General features: G+C 41.8%; 1 protein-coding gene across 1 annotated transcript in view; it reads right to left on the reverse strand.

Moving 5' to 3' along the window:
- LOC137278708 (DDB1- and CUL4-associated factor 13-like) overlaps nucleotides 1–14,790 on the reverse strand; it is a 36,056-nt gene extending 21,266 nt beyond the window's left edge. Inside the window, exons 1-4 of the mRNA XM_067811222.1 lie at nucleotides 14,622–14,790; nucleotides 10,819–11,018; nucleotides 9,969–10,076; nucleotides 9,732–9,818 (exon numbers count right to left, since the gene is read on the reverse strand). Of these exons, the coding sequence (XP_067667323.1) occupies nucleotides 9,732–9,818; nucleotides 9,969–10,076; nucleotides 10,819–11,018; nucleotides 14,622–14,691 (465 nt within the window). The 5' untranslated portion in view covers nucleotides 14,692–14,790. The remainder of the gene's footprint in view (nucleotides 1–9,731; nucleotides 9,819–9,968; nucleotides 10,077–10,818; nucleotides 11,019–14,621) is intronic.
- Between the last annotated feature and the right edge of the window lie 347 nt (nucleotides 14,791–15,137).

Consider the following 15,137-nt stretch of genomic DNA (forward strand, 5'->3'; position numbering starts at 1 on the left):
TGAGATTCAAGATAGGTCTGAACTCTCCGTCCTTTGGTGACAAGGAAGTACGTGGATTAAAACCTGTCTTCTCGTTGACCTACCGGAACCACCTCTATGGCTGCCTTGTCCAGTAACGACTGGACTTTGGCACGGAGGACCTCTGCTTCTTCCTGGGAGAACGGCACCGGCGTGTGCCGAATCCCTGAGAAGCGTGGAGGGTCTCGCTTCCACTGTGGCATATGGCCATCCCTGACTGTGGACAGGACCAAGGGATTTGAAGTGGCTGCCTGCCATTCCGAAAGGAATAGTGACAGCCTGCCGCCTACAGGGACTTCTGGTGCAAGGCAATGTATCCACACATTCGGCAGTTCTCCGCCTGCTTGTGCGGGGGACACCAAACGCTCTGGACAAATGTTTAACGGGAAGCCGGGGCAGGCTTCCCTTTGCCCTGAAAAGGCTGCTGTTGCTGCGGCTGCTGCAACGCAGGCCCCTTGCCTTTGCCTTTCGCCCTCTTGCTCCGTTTGTGCTGCAGGGGAGCAGTCCACTTAGCACCTTCCTTCGCCGGTGCCGAAGGGTAAGCCGAAGCAAGAGTGGGAGGCCGTTGGCGAGACGAGGAGGGTTGCTCTAGCAAGGGCTAAGAGTCCTTGAAAGTGCTAACAGCCTCCGTGGCCTCCCGCACAACCTGCAGTGCCCCAGGGAAGAGGGAAGATCCCAACCTGTAGGGCAGAGCTAGGAGTGCCTGCTGGGTAGCGGGGGAGTACCTGGCTACGGACAACCATAGCCATGGGCAGCACTAGGCTGCCTGCCCACTGTGGCACTAGGCGCGCTCACCGAGGTCGAGCCGCCGACACCGGGTGTTGATGCCCCACTTGCCCCACGGGGCGCAGGACGGCTGTCCAGAGGGAGGAATGTTCTCCGAGCCTGAGCCCAGGCCGCTGCCTCCCTCAAGTGAACCACCATGGCTGCTCAATGAAGATCGGGCGTCAAGTTCCTTAAGGAAACCCGACAGCGCCGAATCTATCATTGATTGGACCGAGGACATCTGTTGCTGAAACAAGGCATTAATTGAATCAACAGAAATTAATGGTGATTGAGAAGTAGCGGTTGGTGCAGAGGATACAGAGGCAGGAGAAGGGGAAGGGTCCCTAGACACCCTGGCCTTCTTAGGCGACCCCTCCGAAGAGGAAGCTGCGCCTTTCTTTTTGTGGGAACGCTTGGATGGAGGGTCCTGAGCCCAAATATTCCCCCCCGCCTTAAGTAGGTTGGAATAAAAAAAAAGTCAGCGCGTCTTGACTTTCTTGTTTGGGGGGTAAATCCCGCGCACACCTCACATGACTGGTCATCATGGTGACATTCAACCAGGCACCTTAGACAAACGTTGTGAAGGTCCTTGGCCGTAAATAGAGGATTTGCATGTTGAGCAGGATTTAAACTGCAAAGCAACAAATAACCCCTAGTGTTGTGTAATGAAACAATAAATGAAACAAAACACGCATGGGCGCAAAGCTAAATAACTAAAACTTCCCACGTAGTTAAGGTAAAAGCTAAGTGCCACTACACCATAATTTACAACAAATTTATACAAATTGTAGTAAATATGGAGATAATATGGAAATAGTATGAATAAAATACATAAAAAGTATAGCTGACTAAAGCTTACTTTTAAAAAGACCGCCCTGAAAACTTAAAAGTTTTGGCGGGAAAAAGGCTTGCCTTCCACCATTATGCTAGCTACGTGGCTACCAAGAGGGGCAGCAAAGAAGTTACAACATTTTGACAAGAAAACTGTAAAAAATGATTCCTAAGGCACCCATGCGTCTAATAAAGAAACCATACATACAGTTTGAGTCTCTGAGTTACTCATCTTAGTACTTGTCTTGTGTTTCTTAGAAGCAAGAATCTCTGAATCGCTGTAGCACGTCTTCACAGGCAGGCGACAGAAAAGGAAGTGTTTTGCTGGAGGCTATAGTCTGAACAGTTACCTGCTCTTGGCTGTCACGGGGCCAGGGGCCCTGTAGGGGTGGTCTCACAAGACAAAAACGATGTTTTTTGTTTTGTACATATTTTTATTGAAAAAATATAGTAACAACTGTCGCAAGAATTTAAAGAACATTTAAATGCTTATAAGTACCCCAAGGAGGATCTCTATGAAAAAGAATTTACCAGCGGCAGCTACTGATGACAGTTGAAAATACTGGATCATTAACAGTAATTACCAGAACGGGAACATTGCAGGTAAAGTCTATTATTTACTTGTGCAACTGAGGTTGGTGTGTTTGAACACATTCACGTAGAGGAAAAGCAGTCTGCAGTCCAGACAGCCTCCACAGTGAATTAAAACACCTGAAATCAACCTTCCAAGACCTTAACGAGTACCCTCCCTATCTTGTCAGCAACACCATCACCAAGACCCTGAAAGAAACTCCCATGTCAACTAAACCAGAACCTTCCCCCTTCAAAATTAACATACCACACCATAGCCAGATAAGTCACCGCATCAGCCGTCTCATCAAGAAAACAACAGGAATAGACGTCACCTTCCAAAGCGACACCAACCTGAAAACACTACTATCAGCTAATGGACGGACCAACAACACCTAAAAGCAACAATCGACCACTGGCTGTCACGTTAAAAAACACAAAACATCAGTGCAAAATTGGGATCAGAAGTCTGTTGTACGTGAACACATCATGCACAACCCCAATCACAAAATTGTTTGGGACAACACCAGGACATTAGTTAGGAACGCCAATGACTTCAAAAGACGGAAGCTCCTAGAAGCCATTGCAATCAAGCGGAACAAGCCCTCAATCAACAGAGACGGTGGTGGTTACCTACCCAATGGATGGAACCACCTTATTCCCAGTGACTAACCTTTATCCAAACATCTTTACCTGTAACTCGTTAACCTAATCAACATAAGCCTGCAAGCCAATCAGTTGAAGCCTGTACATAAGTTGAAGCCTGTACATCAATCAATCGAAGCCTGAACATCAATTAATAGAAACCTGTATATCTTGTTACCTACTGTTATCTGTCTGCTGTTATGTGTATATATACTACTGTTCTGAAGATTACGTTTTTTGTTCCTTGACATGCAAAATTTGGCTTGAAAACGCAACACAGTAAGTGTTCATAGACAAGAAACACCACATCAAAACACATCATCATGACAAAAAGCAGGATTCACGTGCTGCTTGCTGGACTGGGGTGAGCGGACCATGTGGGTTGTTCGGGATTGGTTGGGTTAGCTTGTGTGGCTCAGAGTTAGGTTTTGCCATTAGTGATTAGATTTTTTATACACTCTGTGGAGTTTAGCAGATATAATTCAAATCTGCATAGCCTGAAATATTCGTTCAGGTCATTAGTTTAGCAGAAGTCATTTAACATATAGGAAATTCTCATATTTAGTTTGAAAAGGAAGAGTCATTCACATTTAGTTTGCTGAGTTCAAGTTATATCATTTTTTATCGTCTTAGGTTATAAATGTTATCATCCTGAGTTGTTTTTGGAGAAAAATTTAGTTGTTCGTTTCAACATTTGGTAGCAGAGCGTGGTTGATTCTTTAGTTAGTTTCGAGTTTACAGTTTTGTCATTACATATTTTCTACAAAGTAGGCAATCGTTAGAAACATGTCACAGTTGAGTGATTTGGTTGATTTAGACAAGAAACTTGTCAGTTTGAAAAAGAAAAAGGCTGTGTCCACATCAGCTTTGACAAAATCTAAAAACAAGCTAGTCAGTTTGTTGGAGATTGAACCTTTGAACAAAAAGGTTGTTAGGGACACGGTTGATGAGGTTTCGTCTTTACAGGCCAAAGTAGTTGGTCTTATAGCTGACATGTGTCAGATTTACAAGGATTCAAATAATGATGACAGTTTTCGGAAGTTGTCAAATGAGTTAGATGAAGTTGAAGAGGAAATAGATGCTGTTATTCGGCAAGCCAACTCTTTTCTTCGAGATTGTTCTGATACCAACAAGAAGTAGTAAGTCTGGTTTGTCTAGGTTGTTCAAATCTGAGAAGCCAAAAGTTGATCATAGAAAAAAGGTAGAACATAATGTATCAATTGCAGACAAGCCAGTTAGATCCATCTCGGTTTTCTGATTGGTCAAAGTTATGCCGAATCATGGCATGGGTCTATCGGTTCATCAATAACGCCCGGAAACCTCATTCACTACGGAAAAAAGGTGAGCTTGAGGTTGAGGAGATGGATGATGTTGTAACACATCTCATTGTTGATACCCAGAGGAAAGGCTTTCCTGATGACTATGCTGCTTTGGCATCGAAAAGGAAGCTTGCAAGCTCTAGTAAAATTGCAGCACTAAAGCCTTTCCTAGATGAGGATGGGCTAATGAGATCAGCTGGATGTTTAGCTTATGCTGACCTCCCATATGATGCCAGATGTCCTGTAATACTTCCTCGAAAGTACATGGTAACAAGGCTCTTAGTCAAATGGTTTCATGAGAAGTGTCATCACATGGGCACAAACAGTACATTAGCAGCTCTGTCTGCTAAATACTGGATTCCTTCTGCCCGAGAGGAAATTAGAAGTTGGGAGAGAGAGTGTGCCGTATGTGTCCGTCGCAAAGCCAAACCATCTTCTCAAATCATGGCACCTTTTTTCCGTAGTGAATGAGGTTTCCGGGCTTTATTGATGAACCGATAGACCCATGCCATGATTCGGCATAACTTTGACCAATCAGAAAACCGAGATGGATCTAACTTGAAATCTACAAGTTGCATCCATCTCGGTTTTCTGATTGGTCAAAGCTATGTCGAATCATGGCATGGGTCTATCGGTTCATCAATAACACCCGGAAACCTCATTCACTACGGAAAAAAGGTGAGCTTGAGGTTGAGGAGATGGATGATGTTGTAACACATCTCATTGTTGATACCCAGAGGAAAGGCTTTCCTGCTGCAATTTTACTAGAGCTTGCAAGCTTCCTTTTCGATGCCAAATGTCCTGTAATACTTCCTCGGTAGTATAGTGGTCAGTATCCCCGCCTGTCACGCGGGAGACCCGGGTTCAGTTCCCGGCCGGGGAGCCAACTACATCCCTTTAGTTTTACACCACTTCACCTGAAGAAGAGACTAGAATCTGTCTTGAAACGTTGTGACCTTGTATAACAAAGAAGTTGAACCATAAAGCAATTTTAGTTTGAAGCTTGAAGATGGCTTAGCCAAGAAATCAAAAACAATAGAAAGGCTTGGAATGTAGGGACGTGCTATTCCATGGTGTTACAGAGCAAGTAGAAAGCTCCCACAAAGATTGCAGAAATACTGTATTAACTCTTCTCAACAAAATGTATCAGAAAAGGCATGGCTCGAAAGGGATATAGTGAGAGCCAATCATATATGTCAGGAGAGCTCAGCAACTGCTGAAAAACCTAGACCTATTATTGCTAAATTTGCTAGCACTGAGGATAAGATTCATGTCCTTAGCAAACATCAATATTTTAAAAGCAACAACATTGGTATATCAAATGAGCTTACTCAAAATCAGAGATCACTTATCGCTGACAAGCGAAGTCATGGTTTGCCTTCTACATAAATGGTAAACTGATCACAAGACCGATGAATGAAAATGAAACCACAAGCACCAGAACCAGTGTCCCGGTCTGCAGGAAAACGGCTGCACAGCCAAGACCACGGGCTACAAGAGTCCAAACCCACAAACGGCAGCAGTCGAGAGGCTGAAGCACAGACTCCATCTACTGGGACTCCTGAGGAATAGGGGTGTGGCCAAGCATCCTACCCCAACAGCTTATAGCATATCAGATGAGTACTCACTAACACATTTTTAGAGATTCTTTCTTGGAACATCAATGGCATAGCCTCTAAATCTGTGGATACAGATTTCATTTCCTACTTGATTAGGTTTCAAATAATGTTTCTGTATGAGACATTAAGTGACAGTATCATTGTTGTCCCTGAATTATCTGACTATACACAATACATAGCGAAGGCAATAAAAACTGCCAGATATAGGAGATTGTCGGGAGGTGTATCTGCTTTCATACATAACAGTATATCCAAATTCTGCACTTTACTGAAGCTGAATATTGATAATCTAATTGCCTTCCGTATTTCCAAACAGATATTGCAAAGTGAAAGAGATGTTATTTTGATAGGTCTCTCCGTACCATCCAAGGGGTCGACATACTAAACATCATGTGGGAAACCAACAAGTATAGAACTACTTGACCAGTGGTTTTCAGAAAACCTGGATATCCTCTTCGACTGTCATATAGTTATCACCAGTGACTTGAACTTCAGGGTTGGGTCAGTTGGGCAATGAAACACCTGACCCACAACCGAACTTTCTGGGAGATGTGTTCCCTTATGAAGAGGTAGTACCTCTTGACAAGAGACAATCTTGTGATAACTCTAACAATAGATCTGGTAGAAGGCTAATAGAACTGTGTTATACGTACAGGTTGTAGATCCTGAATGGTCGTGTGCAAGGAGATAAAGCTGGTGAGTTTATGTATATATCTAGCCAAGGCTCTTCGGTAACTGATTATTGCATTGTCAATGTTGAGGTCTGCGGTGTAATGTAACTCGCAGCATACTTTTAATGGTTTTATGGATAGGTATTGTAAAAGTAACAAGTACCACACCCGCAAAGCCTTGCATTGATTCCAAAGAAATAAATCAATGTAAAACGTAATTAGTGCAAACAGAGGAATTTATATAATGGTGTTTGTAGGCGCACAAACCTCTCGTATGAACGCAATAAAGTTGATGCATTAAAGCAAGCAACCAATAATCTAAAGGTATCTTGGCGTATCCTTTGAGGTATATCTCTCTTGCATCAAGCTCGTCCAAATATCAGTAATGATGCATGGTTTAACCACTTCAGAAGTCTGTTTACAACATATGATGTACCAGTGATTGACCACTTAAGGTCTATTGCAGAACCAGACTTAGATGAATTGATTCACTTATCCTTGACTTTCATATTACTTCGTCTGAAATTTGTGATGCTATCAAACATATAGATAATGGTAAGGCAGCCGGTACGGACAATATACTGATTGAAATGATCAAAACCACTTCCTCATACTTCATGCCTTTTCTCCAATCTCTTTTCAATAAACTATATGATTTGGAAGAATTTCCTATAAGCTGGACAAAGTCTATCATTGTCCCAATACGCAAAAAAGGCAATAGAAACAACAGGGGCAACAACTACAGGGGCATATCGTTGTTAAGCGTCTTGAACAAAATCTACACTAGTGTGCTCAATAATAGACTGAAAGTCTGGACTGAGCTAAAAGACAAAGTTCCAGAACCACATGTGGGCTTCTGATCTGGTTATTCAACCACAGATCACATATTCACTCTATATTCTATTGTCGGAAAATGCTTTATGAAAAAACAAAAAAAAGCTCTATGTCGCTTTCACTGATTTCAGAAAGGCGTTTGATTACGTGAAAAGAAATAAACTCTGGTTTTGCCTTAAACAGAAGGGGCTAGGGGGCAAAAAAAACTGTCAGCACTCAAAGCAATCTACAGGTCTATACAAGCTTGCTCAAATGCCATTCTTTAGTCACTACCGACTTATTTCATTGCCCAAAGGGAGTGCGCCAAGGATGCATCTTAAGTCTTTTATTATTTTCATTACTCATTGGTGATCTGTCAAAAGCTCTATATGAATGTGGCAGGCACGGCATGCAATTATTCCCTGATTTATATGAACTGTTTCTACTTTTATTTGCAGATGATGTCAGTGTTGTGTCAGAATCAATTATCAGCCTTCAAAATCAATTAAATATTCTTGAAACTTTTTCAGACAATTGGGGTTGACTGTTAATCTGGAGAAAACACAAATTATTGTGTTCAGAAAAGAGGGCATTCTTTCCAATAAGGACAAATGGTTTTATAACGGAAGCCAAATTGCCACTGTAATTAGTTACAAATATTTAGGTGTCGGGTTTTCAGGTAACTTAAATATGACATCTCAATGCATCTCAGACCTAGCAAGGCGAGGGAAGAGAGTATTGATGGAAATCATTGTGTAACTAAACAAGATTGGAGTGACTGACCCGAAGACATATTTTAAAATCTTTGATTCTCAGGTAATGCTGATATTCTGCCCTTTAGAGATTACTTGGCAAACTCTTAATCAAGTGAATCAACCGATTTCCCGACAATAGGGTGAGAATGAACATGAAGATGAGTCCCATATGGTAAGTTTCTTTCCATCCCACGGCTGGGGAAGGCATGAGGTCTGAAGTCCGCCATTCAATCAAAAACAGCCTCCATACCTAGGTGGGTCTCAGTTTGTGACTGGTCCAGAATCTCCACATCATCCGTAGTTTTTTTATAATCTGGAAAGAAATCTTTCTTGGAGCAAGGTGAGTCTAAAGGAGATCTGCTTCTGTCAGCATGCCTGGAGCCCTCATTGTCACTTGTCGAGGACCCATCAGAGGTAGTGGAAGGAGGTGGAGGAAGAGACGTAGACTGAATGACCACCTCAGGTGTTGAGGAGATGATGAAGACAAGACAGGAGGGACAGGAGACCTGGGTGTGTTGATGTGACTGGTTAAACATTGAGTTCATAGATGGGTAGATGGGTAGATGGGAAGATGGGAAGATGGGTAAATGGGTAGATGGGATATGTTGGCCCTCCAAGTCTTCCTTCTAAGTGGACACCATTTACCTGCAAAGTCTCTGTTGCATAAGTCTCTTCCTTTTTGCCACAATCAGATAAGTCTTGAAGAAGTCCAATAATAACATGCCATTATCCAAACACCTGGAGGGCTAAGTGCACTGAGAAATGCAATTAAAACACCGAGAAAAGGGGTCCTTGTGCAACTTGAGACCATGACACTTTAAACAATGAGGTCATGGCATAAAGCGTCGGGGCTAAAACACAAGCACAAAAAAACACTTAATAATCTGTGGTGAAGGAAAATACGTAGCAAAAGCATAGGGTATCAGAAACAAAGACGTTGCAAACATGACCCCGCCCAAACCACACTGGTTCAAGCAACCAGTAAATCATGTAGGACCTCAATTTTGACAGCACACACAACAAATCGCTGTCCAAAAACAGTTTATATATAAGAAAAAGACTTGCAGACACCCTTCCCCCCAAGCAAGAGGGAGGAACAAATGGAAGCAAGAGTCATCAGAAGATGACGTATCAAGCCGGGTCCCAACATATTTGAAACACAAATCATGTGACAGCTACTTGATGTTTTCTTAGATTAAGTTTGAATCGTTTCCATGGAAGTCATGAAAAATGCTATATATCTGTAAACGGCAAAAGGCACCACTTCAAGATCTGTCTCATATATCTGCCAAGGTCTGTTGAAAGATATGAAATGGTTTTCTCTGGAAGTGAAGCCCATCCCTCCATTTTGAGATTAAGTCCGAAACATATCACAAAAACCTGTAAGTACCAAAAGGCACCTCTTTAGGTTGTGACTAATGTATGTAACAAGTTTTGTAGAAAAATATTGAACGGTTTTTGAGTTCTGCTCTGGAAACGAAGTCCATTCTCCCATTTTGAGAGTAATTCCGAAACGTTTCGATTGAAACGAGGAAAATAATAAATCACAAAATCCTGTAAATAAAAAAAAGCACGACTTTTGGTTTTGATAGGGGGCACTTGTCCGGGGGACAGACAACCTGATACAGTATACACTATAGTTCCACTGTATCACTACATGCATACACTACAGTACAACTGTATTGCTACATGTGCACACTATGAATATCTAGTGACACTCCTCACCTTCCCCAAGATGATGTTGATTGGCTCCATGTCTATGTCACCTTCTGCTGTCATCCGCCACTGCTTGATAGTGCTGTCAGCCCCACACTGTCAACATACAGCAGTCAGTGCTGTAGTCATAAGTATTTGATCACAGCCACAAGAATGAGATGATGCACCCCTATACTGTAGGGTACGAATAATGTGTTGGAAGAAAAGAAGAATGACACAATGCTCTATATAACCATGGTTACATACTGTGAAGAAGTAAGGGTGCGAGTGATGACAGTCCAGTCCATGGACAAAGCCCTCATGTGCCTGAATGGCCGTCACACAGTCACGTTTGGCCAGGTTCCAAACCCGAACCTGAAGGAAACAGACACAAGCATTTTCAGTGGAACAAGAGTTTGAGATTTTGAATATTTGTAATTATTAGTATTACCTGTTGAAAGACCATCATCGTGTGCTAGTCTCAGTCTCTTCCTAGACATCTCAGTGTTACCAGTTGAAATAACATCATCGTGTGCTAGTATCAGTCTCTTCCTAGACATCTCAGTGTTACCAGTTGAAATAACATCATCGTGTGCTAGTCTCAGTCTCTTCCTAGACATCTCAGTGTTACCAGTTGAAATAACATCATCTTGTCCAAGTGTCAGTCTCTTGCTAGACATCTCAGTGTTATACTGCCCCCTTTGTAGTACTTGTCTCAAAGCTAGGAAATCAGGTAACTTGGTATATTGATGGTCCTGATTGTCACACCAGCATCTCACTATCTGGTCTGTTCACTGAGATACAATTCATTAATACTGTATTGTACAGATAGTGTATCCTATTATAAGATACAGTGTATCCAATTGTACAGTTCACGAGTATTGTATTGTACAGATATGGTGCATTCAGTCGTACAGTTCATGAGTTCTGTATTATACAGATAGTATATTCAATTGTTCAGATATGTGTATCCAATTGTACAGTTCTTATGTATTTCATTGTATTGTACAAATACAGTGTACTTAATTAAGCAGTTAATGAGTATTACATTGTACAGATCATGAGTATTGTATAGTGCATCTCTGTGTAAATATCATTTTAAGATTAAATTGATTACCTCTCCATCACAGGAGCCTGACAGAAGCAGAGAGATGCTGCTCGGATGTTTACACATAGTGGTGACACCATCACGATGACCATCCAGTGATCCAATAAACGGCTTGGCGAAAACACGCTCCAACTTGGTGGCATTTACAGCTCGGACATACTCACGTCCCGTTTCAAATGGGTGGAGGCTTGGGTCATAATTTCTTGGAACTAAAACATCAAACAATAATTCAATCAATGGTAACTGCATATAATTAGGATGAAAACTCCTGGAAACAAGGAGATGTTGGACCAGCACTTGAGAACATGTTTACGAGGAGTAAATGGTGCACGGCAATGAGGAAACCGATTTGGTTTGTGAAAGTAAGAGCAGATTTAGTCTAGTGCATGTGCAGTGCATAACAATGACTTTGATTCAAGGTGTAAGTTCACAAGCCTCGTTTATAAGACTCTTACGTGTTCAGTGTTGCAAATCGATAACTTGATCATGGACAACCTAGGGTCCCTTCGCTCACAATAACAAGCGCCAGTAGGCAGCACTCGTACAAGCCAAAACGGGTCAACTGTCACTTTGGTGCTCAACCATAACCACGAACTCTTGCTTGGTCTGCAAAGCTCATTGTAATGTTCTTTAAATTTTCAACAGAAGTCTCTTTAACTGCCAGCAAAAAGTAAGATTAGTGAGAACAATCCTATCTTTTGCAAGACGGTTGTCAGTTACTTAGTAACCCCAGATGGTTGGAGGAGGGTACCTGGACCTTTCAGATATCGCATTTAATGATACCATTTTGGGTCCAAAAGACATTTCTGTCCATTCCATTTCTGATTAAATTTACTCATGTGTAATATTTATGATAAAATTGATATTTTCTACTTATCCTGACTTATGCTAAATTGCTTATCTCCCATTCCATTTCAGTGGGTGCAAGGAAACTTGAATCCCTCTGTTCTAAAGAACAGTTAAAATTCACTGCCGCATCATGAGCTCTAATGAAACTCTCATGTGACCTAAGCCCAGCTCTCCTCACTCTGTCTGCACTGAAGCCTATGGTGCTGATTAGGGATGGCTGGGACAGCCCTTCAGATCATGAGTAAGGATAAGTATAATATATCAATATTATCATATGAATTACCTATTTGTCCTTAGTGACACTCATACTATACTGCTTACCAAATTCAGAGTAATAGGTGGTGGGTCAAGTCATTTAACATGATTCGTTGTGACTGTTAGATAAAAAATAGCGTCTGATCATATGCACCATGGGAATTCCTCTTACAGATTCTTCTACTGTGCCCAGAAACAGTGATGACAATCAGGAGACCACCTTCTCTTAAGGAAAGAGGGAAGTAAATTGTGTAGATTTCATGGACTTCAAGACAAATTAGTACATCTCAGTTTCCAGTTACCTAGAATGATTCATATAACTATGGTAAGGTCTAGTACTGAAATTGAGTCTCAAAGGGGCACTGATCCAGAGTGATTAATGTTTCCTGCCAATGGTCTTATTATGAAACCAAGTTGCAAGCTGGTCAGCACTTGTAATCGCTTTGAATCAGTGCTCCTTGAATTCACCCATCCACAATTAACTTATCTCGTAAGACAGTGGAACATGGACACTCTGCTAGCCAGCTGGCACCAGCAAGTCAGCGTGATAAGGGTCAGTTTGTTATTGTCTAGCTGGAATCAACAAGTCAGCGTGATAAGGGTGAGTTTCTTATTGTGTAGCTGGCATCAACAAGTCCGTGTGATAAGCGTGAGTTTCTTATTGTCTAGCTGTAATCAACAAGTAAGAGTGATAAGGGTCAGTTTCTTATTGTCTAGCTGGAATCAACAAGTAAGCGTGATAAGGGTCAGTTTTTTATTGTCTAGCTGGCATCAACAAGTCAGCGTGATAAGGGAGCACAGTCCTTCTGACAATCTGGGTATTGCAGAGGGCTGCAGTGTTGAGTCCACACTAAGAGTGGAGTACGTGAGAAGAAGAGGTTTGAAATTGATGCGATGCTTAACAGGAAGCCAGTGGAAGCCTTAGGATAGGTGAGATGTGTTCAGCTGGGTGAGATATGTACAGCTGGGCGTGTATGGGCGACTATTGCGCTGCTTTGTTCTGGATTCATTGAATGTGCAAGAGGAGAGTTTATCCAGACACTGTAGTGTAGACACTGCCATGATTTTATCAGTAGAGGAGAGTTGACAGCAGCTGGAAGATATGCCTGGATGCTTGGCCACTGGTCCTCTGGATTGGTCATGCCATTTTCCTTGCCGAAGAACTGGAGATCCTGTGGTGGCTGGACTAGTTCTGACTTCATGTGACTGACTATCCAGCCAAGCTGCGTCAGTAGATGGATTGTAAACTGAAGTTGACTGTAGAGATGTCCCTATTAGACTTCCATACTTCTTAAAATAATTCAGGTATTCCCCTACCAAGGCATGTGATTGTTTTTATTCATTGCGTCAGCTTGCAGACAAATGATGTTTGGAAAACTTTGAAGCCAAATAACTTTGTAGAATATGTTTGTAAAGACCGCATAAAAAGTGCAATGTGTGCTTGACATAAATTTCTATTGGTTTTTAATATTACCATGGTGTAATGTGTTTTCGATGATCGTGTACATTACTGTGCATCAGTAGATTATCAAAACTGTAATTCTGCAAATAAATATCACCTCACCTTTCATAAATTTATTGTTAGAATGTTCTGTTGTCTGTTGGTTTCCAGTGCAACGTACACTTCGTGTCTTGTCCACAAGCATGTGCACTAGAAGTGATGTACCACTGATGTGATGTTTGGGTTACTCATTATTGCATGGGGTAACACCCTTGCATGGAAGCGCATGTGATCCATTTTCCTCCACAGAAATCAACAAATACAACATATCGTTTTAATTAAATGCCAAGAAAACTGGGAATTTTTTTCTTGATTATTTTAATGGGGTTTTTTTGAGAAATTTGTTAAAAATAAACATACTTATAGGTAAGTTATTCAATCATTTGCACTTTCATTCTTCTTGTCTACATGGCATGCCATGGCAGGGACATTAAAACCTGTCACATCTGCACAGTATAATATCATTGCAGTAGTATTTTAAATGAATACTGATGTAACTTGCCTGGTACGAATACTGCAGCACGGAAAAAAATATATGTAAGAGATGACCAATTCGGTGTTCACTGTTTTTTCATGAAGTTGGCAACATTCCATTCACATAATGATTATGTTTGGCTTTTCACTTGAGCAGATGATGGTCCACTTGACGCTATGTCAGTGGTGATGATCACAGTTATGAAGGTTCTCAAAGTGCATTACGTTCTAGGGTAAAATTTTAGTACTTTGACAGAAATTATGCCACACCTTCCGTGAAAGCTGAACATTTCAAACATTTTGTGTTCCGACTGCGATGGAAGCTTCTGCACACGGTAAATGACTGTATTACGAAAATTGACGAAACCTTCAACATCTTTTATCCGGAACCGTGACGATCGACAGATGAATGTAAACAATCGGTAGATGGTGCCGTTTGATGAGCGGCTCGCGTGAAATTACGTCATTAATAATACCACGGAAACGGAATCATATGAAGGTAAAATATTTCAAGCGGGGGTTACATTCTGGAACTCTTACCCTCTGTGGTTTAAACGAACACATGTCCTTACAATAACTTCCCAGATATGCAGAATTCATTCTAATCGTTCACTACCATTCCATTGTCACTAGTAGTCTACAGTGTTGCATTCGAGGCTTGAGAATTTGCGGCAAATCGCTCGTTTACCTGTAGTTGCTGATACGACTGAAGCGAGTATCGGGAACTACATACCACGGTGTATATCCCTCTTTGTCTCTCTCAGATAGTCGTCCGGATTTCTACTGAGCAACTTCACTCTCATCTTGACTTCGGGATTTTCTTGAACTCACAACGGCGTGGTTACCTCAAGTAACAACATAACACATGGGTGCGGACATTTTGTAAAGGGAGGTAATAAGGCATCGCCAAAATAATAGCTCACCGCTAAAATAATGGGTGTAGTGAACTTTACTGTGCGCACTTTTTCCAATTTGTTTCGGATGGATATACTCGCACCAAAGGTATGCCAACCCTAACTTTTACCCATTAACCCTAAGTATCTAGAAGGGGGGTGGGTGAGTGGGTGCCCAAGGGCTAAGGATCTAAAAAGGGGATGCCCAAGGGCTAAGGATACAGCAGCGTGCACATTAGCAAGCGCTCAACAGTGCCCCTGTAACGCCCACGGTAAACTGCACTCTAGCCGTCACCCCATATCAGGTATGGGAACTAGTCAAATGGGCCGAAGGAGTGCCATTTCAAAAAGGCCTA

Source organism: Haliotis asinina, chromosome 3, assembly GCF_037392515.1.
Source record: "Haliotis asinina isolate JCU_RB_2024 chromosome 3, JCU_Hal_asi_v2, whole genome shotgun sequence".
Taxonomy (NCBI): Eukaryota; Metazoa; Mollusca; class Gastropoda; order Lepetellida; family Haliotidae; genus Haliotis; species Haliotis asinina.